At 27.1% G+C, this 16,720-nt stretch overlaps 2 protein-coding genes across 5 annotated transcripts in view; one reads left to right on the top strand and one right to left on the bottom strand.

Moving 5' to 3' along the window:
• Positions 1 to 1,212, bottom strand: part of LOC111032099 (cytochrome P450 306a1-like) — a 33,903-nt gene extending 32,691 nt beyond the window's left edge. For 2 of the 3 annotated variants that reach the window (XM_022312310.1, XM_022312309.1), the window contains exon 1: positions 630 to 1,211. The gene's annotated coding sequence lies outside the window, so the exon portion shown is untranslated. Of the gene's footprint in view, positions 1 to 629 lie in introns of all 3 variants that reach the window. The other variant, XM_022312311.1, reaches the window with a different exon arrangement.
• Positions 1 to 9,160, top strand: LOC111032097 (zinc finger protein 107-like). Of its 2 annotated transcripts, XR_002604281.1 has the most exons (20): positions 1 to 251; positions 509 to 697; positions 1,252 to 1,370; positions 1,432 to 1,579; positions 1,660 to 1,823; positions 1,883 to 2,011; positions 2,085 to 2,249; positions 2,729 to 2,884; positions 3,205 to 3,375; positions 3,469 to 3,586; positions 3,668 to 3,889; positions 4,500 to 4,575; positions 4,641 to 4,786; positions 5,510 to 5,580; positions 5,979 to 6,053; positions 6,569 to 6,643; positions 6,707 to 6,768; positions 6,828 to 6,987; positions 7,050 to 7,317; positions 7,451 to 9,160. XR_002604281.1 is itself a non-coding variant. In XM_022312306.1 (19 exons), the coding sequence occupies exons 1-19, from the start codon at positions 131 to 133 to the stop codon at positions 7,167 to 7,169; spliced, it is 2,487 nt and encodes an 828-aa protein (XP_022167998.1). In that variant the 5' UTR covers positions 1 to 130; the 3' UTR covers positions 7,170 to 7,319. The 2 variants fall into 2 exon arrangements, 1 of the variants encoding a protein (XP_022167998.1); XM_022312306.1 differs by lacking the exon at positions 7,451 to 9,160 and having other exon boundaries at positions 7,050 to 7,319.
• The last annotated feature ends 7,560 nt before the right edge of the window (positions 9,161 to 16,720 follow it).

Genomic DNA, 16,720 nt, shown 5'->3' with positions numbered 1-16,720 from the left:
AATAATACAATGACGTAATACATAAACATTAAAATTATTTAAAATTTAAAACTTAATAATGTAATACTACGATTATTTACTACCTATTTTGTATTTTATTATATAGTACCTTCGTTGTACATACAACACTATGACTCAACACGACAACACTCGGCTCTCGGGGTATATTCACCCCTTTGTGTATGTAATGTGCCACACAAACGACATACCTACCCACTTTATGGAATCAGTAGAAAATACCGACATTTTGGGTAACTACTGATTTTAAATTCTTTGTAATGTGTTGTACAATATTTCAATTTGCAAACGATTTGTGAGAGTACAACTGTTCCGACTTTTAAGTCTCCCATAGTGTGTCAGAGCGATGTCCAGTTACACAGTGTGTTCATCATATTAGTCGGATAGAGTATTTAATGTTGGTTACCCTAGTCTATAACCCGTTATATATTGTAGATCAACCGTAAAGAATATCTGACAAGTAAGTGTACCCTCAATTTGATTTACATAGGTACTTATTTGCTGCTTCTATTGACTGAATGTGTACCATACATTATTATTTTCAACAGACATCCAGACATGGATGATCAACTAGATATTATGTTGGAAAATTCCAATTCAGAATTTATTACCTTATCGTATGCTGATCATTCATTGATCCCTCATCCTGAACAATTAGCTGACGAGTGTGCGGATATAAGTAAGTAGCCAAACATTTGTATTGAGTGTTGATAATTGAAAATGTACCAAAATTAATAATGTAAACTTTAGAGAAGATAAAAAAAACAATAGATTAACATACAAAAACCATGTTATTGTTAAAAACTCTTTTATCTTATGTAGTCTGATATTTTATACTACCAGTGCAACAAACATTGTCATATTTTTTATCAAGTTATTTGAGTTTTTAGGGTCATATTTATGTTACTTTGATTTGACTGTTAAGTATTTATGGATTGTGATTGCTGATTTCTATTTTTAACCAAATCTATTATTTATAAAGCAAAATTAATAACTGTCCATTGTTATTTCCATAATATTAATTTTAAAAAATGGGCTCCTTGCCTGTATAACAAATTGTTTATTGATCAACAATCTTTGCTTGTGTGTTCAAATATATCCATGTAATTGGCTTTGTTGCGACTTAGCTTTTGATTGTTCAATATAAACTCACAATTATAAAATGATGTAGTTAAATGCTTATTTTCTAAATTTACATATTTAGGTTGTTATTTATCATTACTTATTGTTTAGTTTTAGACCAGGATGATTGTCAAGATATGAGTGCCATGGTTCCATTAAATGATTTGTTGTTGGGGCAAACATTCTTAATAGAGACTAATGAACAACCATTATTTGTAAATGGCCCCGAGGTAAAGTCCTTTGTTCAAATTTCTCTGTTATTTAATACTAATAGAGTTATTTCCTTTACAGATAATTACATTCCAACATATCAATTCTAACGGACAAATAAATGATATCCAGACTGTTTCAAATAATATAGAATCTGATAAATCTACGATTGAAAATATTAATTTTACTATGAATTCTGATGATCACTTTCAAGAAATTTATACAGACCGTAATTAGTTTTTTCTTTATAATAGCCTATTATTTGTACTTACTTGAAATGCAATTTTTTGTCAAATTATTATTTTACAGTTAATAAAACCGATTTGGATATAATGAAAACGGCTAATGACAGTAATAACTTGACAGAACATTTACAAGTTAAGATAAACACTGATATAACTAGTGGGAACTATAGTTATTCAACTGCTATTAAAATATTAGATGATGTCGCTAAAAGTCCTGTTGATACTAATGTAAGTGAGCTTTTGATTAATGATTTTAGTCAGATGAGTAATTTTTATGTTTTATCTAGGGTCATTTTGTTTGTGATTTATGTTTACATGAATTTTACAACTGGAAAAATTATAAAAAACATAAACTTGAACATTTGAATGATAAGCCATTTAAATGTTTGAAATGTTTAAAATCATTTAATTACAATGTAAGTGTTAATAGTTTTCCTTAAATTATTTAATATTATTTTAAATATATATATAATATTATTTTTGTTACAGAATAATTATTTACTTCACATTGCTTCTCATTCAACAAGTAATTTAAAATGTCCAAAATGCAAAAAAGAATTTAAACGCTTTGCTAGCTTCAGGGCTCACCTAAAAATTCATAAAACCGAAGAATTGATTACATGCAATATTTGTGATAAAATATTTGACAATCAGGTACCTATTTATTGTTAATTTATTTTCATTTATAGGCATAATATTAAATATTCAGTGATTTCTGTTTATTGTAATGATGAATAATTCTTAGAAAGCCTAGATGTAAGCGTATAGTAATTACTATTTAATTATTATTTATTCTATGTTGTTTTTTATTATCTATTTACTATCATGTATTTGAATAGATTCAATGTATACTTTCTTAATTGTGATTAAAAAGTAATTTATATTTATTAATATTTATTAAAATAGTAAATGTTGCTACATTTGTAGTTTTAATAATATATATAAACATGTAATTAGTAAAATAAAAGTGTATTCATTTGGTTTGAAGAGAGTTTATTATCTAACTGCCTTCTATAAACCATAGTCGTTTGTTTACGTCACAGCTGATTAATAAGCAGATACTTTATACATTTTCTGTGTTTTTTATAATTTATTTCATGTTTTTATGGTGCCATACAATTTTTTTGTTGTAGTATCGATTGGACATCCATAAAGAAAATTGTATGCAAGAAAATATAATTAATCCTAGTGAAGAAGCATCTGTTGCTTGTATTAAAACTTGTACAATTTGTAATATGTCTTTTTCAACTATATCAGAATATAAAATGCACATCAAAGAACACAGAAAAGTAAGTTTAATATTTTGTTTTTGATGTACCTAGGATAACGAAGAACTTGATCACGAAGAAAATAGTTTGCAATTATACAAATAATTATGATCTATTTGAAAAAATTATGATTTTAAAAAATATTTATTAATTAAAATAAAGTTCATATTTATTTTAGTTTAAGTTACTGTCAATTTTTAATACGTAACTTGTATTCTAACTAAATTTAAATACTTGAATGAATCAATTTTTAAAATTACTCACCATTTAAATATTGATGATCAATTTACTGTGTTAAGATTTTATAACGCATATCATTATTTTATTATTTTTAATTTTAGTTCGATTCAATATTGAAAAAATATCATAAGGTTGCTACAAAATTAAAAAAAATCCATAAAACAAGCAATACAATTAAAAAATTTAAATGTGATCATTGTGATTGGTCATTTAATAAGTCAAATCTTTTACGCCGCCATATGAGAACACATACTGGAGAAAAACCATTTGAAGTTAGTTATTTACAAACTTATTACAATTAGATTATTATACATACATACATACTTGCTTTACATGGGAGTGAAATTATTATTCTTTTTGTATAGTGCAAAGATTGTTCATTATACTTTACTCAACAAAATTCATTAAATAGACATCTGATGAAACATAAAGGAATACGACCATTCAAATGTGAATTCTGTGAAATGAGTTTTTGTCAAAAAGGTCACTAAACAGTATTTATGCACTTTAGATTCAATACATTGTTTAGATTAGAAGTAAAAATTATAATTGGAATTATTATAGGTCATTTGATTAATCATATGAAAAAATGCCATGCTGTTAAAAAAGAAGCTACAAGAATTCATAAATGCTCTATGTGCTCGTGTGTTTACAACAGTGTTAATGCTCTTAGTAAACATTTAAATGTTTTCCATGGAGTAAAAACTAAAAATGTACATGAAAATGTTCAAAGTGAAGTACTAAAGAATGGAGAAACAGTTGATGAAACTATACATTTAATTAAAGGTAAAAAAAATTGTTTTTTTTTGGAGGAGGGGGGGGGGCTTATAAATGCTTTTAAATGCTTTCTTGGAAATTAAATATAGATCTTAGAAAGTCAGGTTTAATCAGTTCATTGTCTAATGATAATATTTGTATTTTGAGGAAATTGTGACTATTTTTATGTAACATCATATTCTATTTTTTAAATTGGAAAAATTGGATAAACCTTACATTTTTAATAGATAAAAAATTTGTATTATAAAGATGTACCTCATGTTGTATATACTTGTTATTAAGTATTAACATTAAACTACAATTTCCCTCGCAACATTTTTCAATAAAATTGATTGAATAAATAGTTTTAAGACGTTGAATTAATCCAAATATCTAACATAAATATTTTTATCTGAGGATTTTTATTCTGATAACCATTTGAAGTAGGTATACTTAGAAGTCTTAGGCTAGAACATAATCTGTAATTTACAATACATGTATCAGATTGAATGAGGTACATAGTTATAGATGATTGGGTTTTATTCATAAAAATTATGATTCAGTAATCTAACAAATAGTATTTGTATTATGTTGACATTTTTTACATTTTAATAAATAATTTGTATGATATTATTTTTAGATTCCTCAAAGTTAGAACAATGGCTCGAAGAAGTAGCTTATGAATTGCAAAGTGGTGACAATAATACAGAGTTAAAGTAATTAACATATCAAATAGTTAATTAAAAATATGTTTTAATATATATTTTATTATATTTTATAGGAATTGCAACAATCCAATTACTACTCAATGTGAATTTGGATTAAATTTGATGGAGAGTGAACACTATGATAACATTTTAAGCCCAATTTCTAATATAGCTAGTGATCACACAGAAATTGAAAATTTGACATATTCTCTTGTAGATGGTATTATATTTTTATTAACAATAGAAATTACAAGCCAATCAATTAAACATTTGATAGTTAGACTTAGTTCTTTAATGTATTATCGCTGCCTTACTAACCTATAATATGATCAATTTTATGTACAGAAGAATTAATTTTAAATTTTAAAATGTATTGATCTACTATAAGATTTAAATTCAAGAATATTATACATTTTGAAAATTTTAAATAATCATTGCTTCAACATTAAAATATAAAAAACAAAAATGCATGTGTGAGATCATTGATAATAATATAATATTCTTACTTTTCAATTTGATTAAGTTCAATTTGTTCTAATATTATAAATAATTGAGTGAATGGATTTCTCTTATTATAAAATTTGCCATATTATGCTTACTTATGATCTAGTAAGATGAAATTTACACATACAGATCAACATTCTTTTAAGTGGATGCTGTACCTGTATATGTTATCTCGGTCTAACAAATATTTAATGTATCAATGTGCTGGTTTCTTATTATAATTTATCAATAGTTAGTATTAAATCTCATTAAAATATTCTTCTCTTTAAATAAGATAATAAGTAAATTTCCTTTAATATCAACTATTTTTTTTTATTAATTACATCCTAACAATTTGTATATAATTTTAAACTCTAATTAATAATTGATTGTGCTTACAATTATATTGTTGTATGCTCCATCATAACTGAAGATATTTGTTTTTAATTAAATTTTTTAGGTGATACTCTTATTGTTCTGAAGAAGAAACAAGACCAACCATTAATCGAAAATGCCATTGTTCAAAACCAAGTATTTCTTTTAAATACTCTTAACATTATGTATAGAATATAATATGATAAATCACTAGTAAACACGTTGAATTTTTCTAACATAGAGTATTATTGAGTATAATTTATTTAAATAAACTAAAATAATTATTAATAGTTAAATATTTTACGTTTGTTTGGTTTGTATTTTCAATCAAATCAATTATAGAAACTCATCAATTTGGATAGTCTTGATCAATATTATACTAGTATTCATCATTCATCATTCATCAGTTAATTTTATCTAAAGAATCTGACCAACCATGGGCCAATAAATTATTTTTTAGGGTCCACTAGCTCACTATTAATTCATTACATTTGTGTTAGAATATGGGTTATTTCTATAAGCTAAATTAATATATATTTTTTTTTATGTTATAGGAAAAGGAACTATTAACTACTGTTACTGAAGATGAATCAGTATCACTAAATGTTGTAAGAGAAACCACTAAAAAGGTAATATATAATTAGATATATATAATATAAATTTAAGTTGCTAAGCACTTGCGAATTAATATATTACTATACTATTAATAATGTCAACAGATGAATTAATGATATTATACTGATTGTTAGAACTTAGTAAGTTAGTGATATTTTCTATTGGCTAATTAGCCCCCTATAAAAATGTAGGGTATTAGGAAAATTAAATATATTTTAGAAATTTTGAGCCCTTTTCTCTCTGTTTTTGGGCTCAAATATGAATTCCTCTTTTTCTATAACAAGTATTAATTAGTATATACTATGTCTCAAAAGAGAAAAATGTTGAACCATCACATAGTTGTCAAACTAAAATTCCTTCAATGAATTCCTGCTGCTCTGTAATTGGTTTTAGCTATAAAATGTATGAATACTTTTATAGTATATCAAAAATTAAAAACTTATACCTTACTTATTTGAATATTTATTTACTTGATAATAATAAAACTTTCTTTTTATAACCATTAATATAATATATTTGTATATTATAGGGAATAAAATCTGTCACAATTGCTACTAATGAATCAATATCATTAAATGTTGAAGAAGAAATCACTAAAAAGATGGTAAATTAATTGGACATATGAGAGTTACTTTGTATTTACTTAATTTTGTGTTATGTTAAATAGATCCCTTCAAGAAAAAAAAAATGTGTTAATAAAATGTCTAAATTGGATGCAAAAAAGAGTTTGTAAGTTTATAAGTAATTATATTATTAATGTTTCATTAAACAATGCACTTACATTTTAGACTAAGAAAAAAAAATGTATGTTCATTGAAATCAAAAAAGAAGAATACTATTAGTAATGAAGTTAAGAGAAACATAAATCATCCAAGTGGTAAAGCTGAGCCAAAAGTTGTATATGTACCAAATATTGCTACTAATTCAGAAGAAAGAACCATTAGTACTGTAAGTAATAAACTCATTTCAATTTTAAGAATGATCTTAATATTATCTTTTTAAATATGGAGACTCAAAAACCCTTGCCAAAAGTATGTCAGTTCTGTGAAAAAATATTTAAAAAGAATGCCGATCTCGAAAGACATGAAAGAACACACACTGGTAACAAACCATATAAATGTGATGAATAGGATTGTAATAAAGCATTTGCCACTAAGAGTTCACTTGAATATCATAAAATCACTCATTCAGGTAAGATGAAACGAGCCGAGTGCCCCCAGTGTAATGGATTATTTGCCACAACATCAACTTTGAAAGTTCATATGAGACAACACACAGGTAATTGGTTATTATTTTTTGGATTAACAAATTACATACCTACCTAATTTTTATGCTTATACATTTTTAAAACAATCCTTAAGACATTATAAGAATAATAAATTATTATAATGAGTTTATTCTAACTTTTTAGGTGAAAAACCGTTTAAATGTCCTGTATGTGGAGATGCATTTCGAACAACTGGACACTTACATACACATGTGATAATCCACGAACGAAAAAAGAAACGTAAATAAAAAATTTGTATCATTTTTATCAAAGTGAAGTTTTGTTTGTGATACATTTTAAAGTAATTATACTTATAAGAATATATCCATAGCTGAGTATCTTGAGTGTAGGCTCAGGGTATGCTAGCCCTCCAATATGAGATTTAATTTGTAATAGTTTTTTACTAAACAATTTGTTTTTAATAAACTGTCAGTAAATTAGTCAGCCATATTTGACATCCACAAATTAGAAATTATCAGGAAATATTCAGCCTATCCCCAGATCTGGCAGTGGCGTAGTTATAATATGGGGATATATTCCCCCCCCCTAGCTTTTATATTCGGAGCAATGAATGCATATTTTTCAATTATGTGATTATTTTTGTTTCAGTTCACAGATTTTTAATACTTTATACAATTTTGACTTTGAGAATGGTTTCTGGTATCAAAATTGAAAATATTTGAAAATTATCAGAACTTTTTTAAATAATCAGAAAAAAAAATAAGTTAGAGAACATTTTTATTCAAAACCGATTCTGTTTTTGGTGTAACTCAAAAACTAATAACCGTGGATACTTTAAACTTAGGAGGAGGAGAAAGCTCCTGTTGTTTATCTGAAAAAATATTCTCCCTTTCCCCATATGAAAATCATAACTATGCCACTGGGCTTGGGTAGAAAACTACACTAAATAGATTAATCAAAATATTTGCTCAATTGATAAAAAATAAAAAATAAAATTTGATAGTTATTGTTTAATTGTCCTCATGCAAGTAAAATAAATTTATTTTGAAAATTTGATGTGATAAGAATCTGTATAGGCATATTATACCCGATATATATAAATGTATGTTCCAAAAATTAATTAGTGTTTGGAACTTTCACTATAAAATTGAATTTGTTTATTATATTTTTTTCAAATAAACACGTTCACGTTCTTTGAAAAATGAATGCTTTCATTTGGTCGTCCATTTAAATGTTTTTATATTATTTTTATGAATCGTTGTAATACCAATATAAAATAGTGGAAATCATTATATTATTGTTGTTATATGTCGAGGCGGACCCACTGGAATTTCATGTATTTTATTTTTATAATTCGTAATCAAATAAATGTAATAGAAATATTATAACAGAAAAACAATATTATTAATCAATATATGCTAAATGGTAAATAAATTTGAATGTCTTAAAAATATAAACATGGTTCATGCTCATGTATTGTGCACTAAATATGATCGTGGATGCATGAATGGCGTTCTTTCCAAACACTGATATCGCATATTATATTAATGTATAAAATATTGATAATTTTGTGATTATATTGTATTGTACAACTTTTTATTAACGTAATAGGTTCCTACTAGCCTAATATTTGTTTAATATCATGAATTGAGATTTGTATGCATACATTTATGTATATCAGCCATGGGCTTAGACCCCTAAAATAAAGTATTCGATTGTTTCCCAAAATATTACCTTTTAAAATTTAACTGTAATTCTTATTTTGGAAATATGGAAACGTACTATTATGATTGTAAAAGTGTACCTACCTGATATAGTTGTATAATCTAATATACTTATATCTAACAATTTGTATCTACATTATATATTAATTAAATTAATGTAAAAACTTTATTTAATATTATGTCTGTAACTGAAGATGTGTTTTATTTAAATCAGTAAATGAACATATTTTACAGATTTTTTATCTGCTTTTTAAATTGGAGTTTATCCTCCTAATCAAATCTTCCAAATGAATAATAGTCAACAAACTGGTTAAAGGTGTAGGTGGTACTAGACCCTCATGTTAGGGGGGGGGGGGAAGAAAATATTTTAATTGTTTATATTGTTAAATTAGTCCACATTTTCGACTAGTACCTAATACCTACTTAAAAAAAAAATAACATGAATTTATTTATTTATTTAATTATCTTATAACTCCATGTGTTCTTGATCATCTGGATCATTGTCACCTAGATTATTTAACAATTAATTTAGTAGGCGGAAAAAAAGTCCACTGAATAAAAGCCTAGAAAAAAAATTAAGTATGAATGTGAATACATGTATTCTACTCTTAATTAGTTATTAATAATTTATAAATTATTATAGCCAATATAGGCAATTTTGGATGCGAAGACTCAATTAATAAGAAACATTTTTTTACCTATTTATTCAATGAAAAATTTCAAATAAAAATAATTTTATGTCTGAATATGGCTTATGCCTTATGCAGTTATGCTTAACTATTAATTATATATAAAAAAAACTTTTAATAGAAAAAAAATGTTAGTATAAATTTGAACTCATCTATATATAATATTCAGTGTTAAGTTATAAGTCTTAAAACATCAGGGGTATAAGTATAACATCTTAGGTAAATATACACCACACTTATACAAAAATTACACATGATAATAATTTATGACATTATTTTCATTATAATATATTATATTTTGTTATATTTTGTACACGCCACACGGTAATTACTAATGAGCATGAGACTTGAGTACAGGTACGCGTGTTCACATTTATATTTAATTTTTTTCCCGCCATTCATTACCTATGCTTGTGAGTCAGTGTATATTATAGCAACAAAATTCGTATTGAACATACAGTAAAAAAATATTTTTTAAGAGTTAGAAAACCGAGATTCAAGGAACTATATATTTATACTGGTAGATACGGTCCGTAGGAAGGGCAGTTTCATACTCTGCCCCCTCCCCCCCTCCCCCCCGATAGTACCGCCTATGGGCTATAGTTAAGGGAGAATAAACTAAAAACTGGTCTGACTATGCGGTTGTAGGAATCGTGTTTGTGGCATGGATAATATAGTCCTAAGCATATTCATTTTTTCTAAACCGTTCAAAAAAAATTGTCTTGTCTCAAAAAATCGTCACATTATTGCCGGCATAGTACATACATAAGTGTTGATGCCTTGATAGATGATGGGTATAAAATACGTACTTTTTAGGGTAGGGTATTTCGCGGTGGGTGGGTCTGTGAAAATGTAGGCTGAATTTTCTGTTTTTCTAGGGCTGATTTTTATTCCCAGTCCTCCTCTGTATAAAATGGTCAGACGGGGCAAAATGCAAATACTTTAAATGAAATCATTTAAAGTAGGTTAGGTTAGGTTCGGTAGGGGTTCGAAAACAGATAATGTACAGATTATAGGGCAAATCAGACAGTATAATTTCGTGTGATAAAAATGGCAGGGATAATTCGCTAGTTCAAGATATTTGTGGTACAAATAAAATTAAAATTAAATAAATTATTTTAAATTGTTACAAATAAAAATATAATATTAAGTGAGCCTGTGCCTAAACCGTTTTGATGAGGGGTTAGTTCTACCCCGCTTCCCACGAAATTCGCTGAAAGCACACCCTCGTGACTGCTATATGAGTACGTTCAGTCAGTGGTCGAAGTAGGAGGATACGGTGGGAGGCATCCCTTCACCTTTTATAATTCACATTTTTCATCCCTGCACTTATTTTGTACGACTGCTTAAGCGATATATTATGAGAACTATATAAATTATGAAAGGCATCCTCCCACTTATTTTGAGCCACTTTGACCACTGGGTACAGTGTGGAAGTGGAACAGAGGTTTAAAGACACCACTTAATAGCACTGTAGCACTATAACAGACATTTCTAAATTCCTTGTCATAAATACACTATGTAAAAATAACCTCCTAATAGCGGACACATTACTTAAACTGTCCTATGATGCTAGCAATTGAGTTCACTCGATTTTAATAATAAATCAACTAATCGTTAACATATATTTTGTACCTATATCTATTAATTTAATTATACATTTCATATTACTCATAATAATACATATATATGTGCCATAGTCCCTTCTATAGTTATGAAAAACAAAAAAAAGTTAATTGTTTGATTAAAGTTGTAAAATAGGTGTACCGTGTACCTATGAAATAAGTAATTGGTTACCGTCACGCGACATTATTCTAAAATAGGTGTAACATGTCGAATAATTTAATTTACACGATAAAATGTTGTTAACATGGCATTTAAAATCACTGCATGTTGGTAGGTTATTATAAGTATCTGTTATTCACTTAATTCAACCGAATAAAGTATAAAATATAATTTTTTTACAAAATTCGCATCTAAATATTCGATAGTTCCTAAGCCGTGTATTAGGTAGGCACCTATAATATAGAGGACCAACTACCAACTACTAGTATACTACCAAATACCAATTATAAATATAAAATCCTAAATTATTAAATAATAACAACGTGTAAACCTGCTAGTTACCATTTAAGAATAATATAACAATCAATGTAACTATTCAATATTATATTATCACTCTACTCGACTTATATTATTTTACCACATTTCCGTTTTGTTATGGCAACAAATCTCGTATTCAGAATAGTATTGATAGTATAGGTATAGGTATAGATATATATGCTTTTTTTATTAGATATTAGCATAAACTATTAAAGAAAGGTATATATATATATATTTCATATTTCATTAAAAGAACACAGGTGTTGTTCTGTAACAAAAAATTATATTATATTTTCTCAAAACTTATTTTAGTTATGTTATGCCGATATATACACATATATAAATCATAAAATGAAATCAATAACGACTAAGAAACAAAATAGCCAATGTAATAGGCAATAATATATTATATATAGACTTATATATAGTAGGTACCTAAGTATAGATTTAGATTCTGAGCTGAGCGATGAATGTATTGATTTTACATTACCTATTTGTGTTTTTTTTTTTTATTTATAATTTTCGTTTTTTTCGTCATCGCTTTTCGGGGGCAATAAAAATTTTTTAATTTTTTACTTCAGTATCTTTTCTGGTAGGAAATAATGCTCCAGAACAATTTAAAAGCAAAATAGATTTTAATAAGGGTTTAAATTTGTTAACTCGATAATTTATTAATCATGCCCGAATAGGTATGAATATAATAACACATACTAAAGGTAATTTTATAAAATATTACTTGGCCACCCAAAGCTGCAGGTAGGGGTCGTGTGGTATACGTACCATATACTCCTATATACCTACTTGGCGTTGGCATAATGAGTATAGGTAAAATAAATCGCCAACTGTTTAAATGGTTATAGTTTTATTCAAATCGATAAACCTAATAAATGAAAATCGATGTGAGGGTTGATGACGCTTGTCACTTTTTCAGTTTTTCGGGGGAGGAAATTAGTGTAAATAAAAATGTTTATACTATATTTGTATTATTAATAATAACCAGGGTTGTTATTTTATAGCATTTGCATAAGTCTTTGAGATGCTTAAAAAATAGCAGAGTACGCTAAAAACTTGTTTCATGATACCTACAGAGAACTCGAATTAAAAATTTTATTTTGCTTTTTTTTGCATATTTTATGATTTTTTATTTTTTATTGTTTTTTTTGGGTTTTTTGAGACTTTTTTGCATTTTTACCTGTTTTTTAATCAAAATCTGTCATATTTTATGGAATTATATATTAGTAAACGTGTTTTTAGATTTTTGTCAATCGAATTATCAAATAAATTGTAAGTATACATAACCGTACGGCGATTATATATAGGTATAATATAATACTAAGATAATTTCGTAATGGGTATTTGGTTCTAATTTTTGTTATCTGCTGATTTTGTTGGGTTTTTTTTTTATCTATTTCTACTGCGATTATTAACCGCCGATTATCAACATTGTATAGTCAATTCATTTTATACAGTCGTCTCGTGTGCAGCCACCTATTATGCGATTAGTGTTCAAAAAGCAAAAAAATGTTTAGACAAACCTAATCTTGAAAATAACTTGGCATACATTAAATCAAATTGTTCTATTTCATCTGTAGCCAATGATAAATTGCAAGCAAAAAGTCTGTCCTTAGCCACATCATTCAATATTATCGAAAATATCGAAGAAACGCTGAAAACACTAAATGGTGAACGTGGTAAACCTATATATCTCAAATTCAAAAAATGTTTTAGAAAAAAATAGTGGTTTGTCTAAATTAAAACATATTTCAAATATCTTGAATGGTGGAGAAAATACAAATATTGGTGAATTACTTGGTGAACTTACATGTAGCATTGTAGCGATATTGTATATTTCAATTACAAACCAATTGTATCAGTGGACGTCGAACGTTCATTTTCGACGTATTAGACTTTGTTGGCAGACAACCGCCGCCGTAAATTCTGGCCCAGCATTTAATAATTCAACGTAACACTCAAGGTAAACATTTTAAATCTCTTACTTTTTATTTAAAATTTTTAAAAATAATTGACTGGGTAATTTTTTTACAGCCCCTCGGGATTCTGACCAGAGTGACTAATCTATGTACTTATAATAATTTCAAATTTATAAGTGATTATTGATTAATTAATAAATTTCCTTTTTTCTCTTCATATTGTGTTGTTTTTATTGCGTATAACACATATTTAGCGATAGTTAAGGTCATATTATAGTGCATATTTACGCAATTTTAAGTGCTATAAAATCCCAACCCTGATAATAACGTACCTATTATGATTTACGAATAGGTAGATATTGGTACTATACATAGTAGGTTAGACATAGTCTACAGGTAAAATTTATTCACGGATAGGCGTATTGAGGCGTATTCAGAGCACAGAAACTACTCATAGTAATAGTTGTTATTGTTATACGAGCTATGTAAATATTTGTGGGACCCTAAAAATAATTTTGTCAAACGATATTTTTTTTTTAAATAATAAACATTACATTTAATTGGATGGTCGTGTTTATTCGCTTTATTCTACGCTTCTCTTTCTCCGCTTTAAAAATAAAAAATATATACATTTATTTCATTATTACGTTATTGTGTTCTTAGAATTTTGAATAAATATTTTTGGTTATTTTTTTCGTAGGTACGTGACTTTGTATAACAAATATGGACGGGAGAGAATTATGGTTTCAGAAAATATAGCCGTGCGGTCGCGTTTTTATCATTATTCTCGGTATTACATTTTCCGAATAAAACTGCTAGTGGGTACCGGATTTCGAATAAAATAACGTAAAGCGCGGTATAAGAACAGTTACCTATTTATTATTAAACCTGCATCGCAAAAACTTCTTCGGGATTTTCAAAATTAATACAATCAATATGGATAGGGACTTTCCTACCCACATAATTTAATTTGATTTAAAACCCGACCAACAATTTTCTCTCTCGGAGCTATGTACCGTACCTATTTTATGTGTTTATTTTTTTTTTTTTTTGTAAGATAATTTTTATTATAATTCATTGCTACCTAATTTTAAAATTGAAATTATATTTTGTATATTTTATGCTCTGCAGTGTGGTTGATTATGATTTATGAGCATATTATATAATATCTAGTAATTATTTGTCCGTTCAATATAATATAATAAATATGTATAATTTGTTAATTTATATATGGTGATTTACCTTCGTGCTCCCCCCTCCCCCACGTTTTTCATTAATGATTACATAATTATACATAATGGCATAACTATTATTCTTGGTAAGTATATATTGATTAATGATTAATTAATCAGAAATTACTACAGTTTTAATTTAGTTACTCAAACATTTTCAAAAAAAAAAATATTAACCACCATAAACTGGTGATTTTAATAAAATATAATAAAATTATTAATATTATTTTGATAGGTAGGCCACTTTCATTAAAATTCAATATATCCGAAAGAATAATATTATAATAGGTACCTACGCGTTATTTTTTATTGAATCCTGCAGATGACGTTATAAATACTTTTGTTTGGTCTGTTTTAAATCACTCAAAAACGGCACAGAGGATCCCTATAATACAAGCGCTCAGCGAAAAAAAAAATACCGAAGCAATATATATTCATTTTTTCACCCAGTAAAACTTTAATCGGACAACTGTATGGTATTTGTTTGGTTTTCTACCCAGTGTTTTTGAAAATATGATGAACATAGTTGCTTGAAGTTGATCAAGTTAAATCCACACAAATAAAGGTAAACGTTTCCAATAAAAAAAATTATATCTGAAAAAGTATAAGAAAATGCTATTAATATAATCAATGTTGATTAATTTGATGCTTTTCGACTAAAAATAATATATTTTACATCGCAGTATTTGACGAATAATTTTAGGATTTGTTTCAAATTTCAAGTAAGGATCGGTTACGAGACGTACGGTGCTTACTTTGCCGTAACATTCGCGTCCGTCGTGCAAAAGTCTTATAATATTTTGCTTACGGTTACTACAAAAAAAAAAACCACCCTTAACAATAAAAACACAACAAATCTAATATTATAAATACTCACAGTAAATATTTAATGTATACATAGGAACCTATATATATATATATATTATGTATATGCTACACAGTTATATACGCGTGTTTACTCCGTTACTCGACATCGACCAAATTATTTTGGCTCATTTTTTGGCACCAACACCTGCCAAAAGTGCTTACAACGTCCGCCGCGACGTTTATATCCGGTCGGACTTAGAGTGTGAGATACCTATTCTCGTGTAGTTGTGTTAGTTTAAATATATATATATATATACTATATGTATAGTTTACGACGTTAAAATAGTCCGACTACGACATAATAATAGGTAGGTAGTATATCCGGAAGACATTTGCGGCGGTTAATCCCGAAAAGCTGATAGTCAGTACGTGTGCGGAATTATTGCAATATTGAATGTATATACCTACCTCGTATGCAAGGTGTACTCACCAAACTCGCTAATATTCGTGTTGTCCTTTTATAAAGTGTTTGTTTGAATTCTGTTTTTTGGAATTTTTAAGTTTTTTTTCGATCAATGTTACCTCCGTCAAAAAACTTTAAAGTATAATACAATGTGCCCTATAAGTTTTTGTTAGTGGAAATTAACAAAAAAGTTGAGTCCACAATACTTTTTTATGAGTGTTTGAAGTTGAAATTTGTATAACATTGGATGTTCACTAGATTTCTCATGTAGCGATTTTCTTATTTTGTTGTAACTGTAAATACTTGAAATTCCCACCGTATGTTTATTTTATCAATTCATATACTTGATACAATTTTCAAAATATTTTTTTTACTCGTTTTGAGCTGTTTAAGGACGTTTTCATAGAATCTTTTTTCTATAAATGTCAATAAAATTGTATTGATTAGGTCATGAAGCATGAAAATTGAATAAAAGACTCTTGATATATTGTTACAATATCAGTT

Source organism: Myzus persicae, unplaced genomic scaffold (assembly GCF_001856785.1).
Source record: "Myzus persicae strain clone G006 unplaced genomic scaffold, MPER_G0061.0, whole genome shotgun sequence".
Taxonomy (NCBI): Eukaryota; Metazoa; Arthropoda; class Insecta; order Hemiptera; family Aphididae; genus Myzus; species Myzus persicae.
This window is presented reverse-complemented; position numbering and strand designations above follow the sequence as displayed.

Coding starts and splice junctions, on each gene's coding strand:
- LOC111032097 (XM_022312306.1), top strand. CDS start 131: ATGACTCAACACGACAACACTCGGCTCTCGGGGTATATTCACCCCTTT. Junction 1,580..1,659: donor TCAAGAAATTTATACAGACC/GTAATTAGTTTT, acceptor ATTATTTTACAG/TTAATAAAACCGATTTGGAT. Junction 1,824..1,882: donor AAAGTCCTGTTGATACTAAT/GTAAGTGAGCTT, acceptor TGTTTTATCTAG/GGTCATTTTGTTTGTGATTT.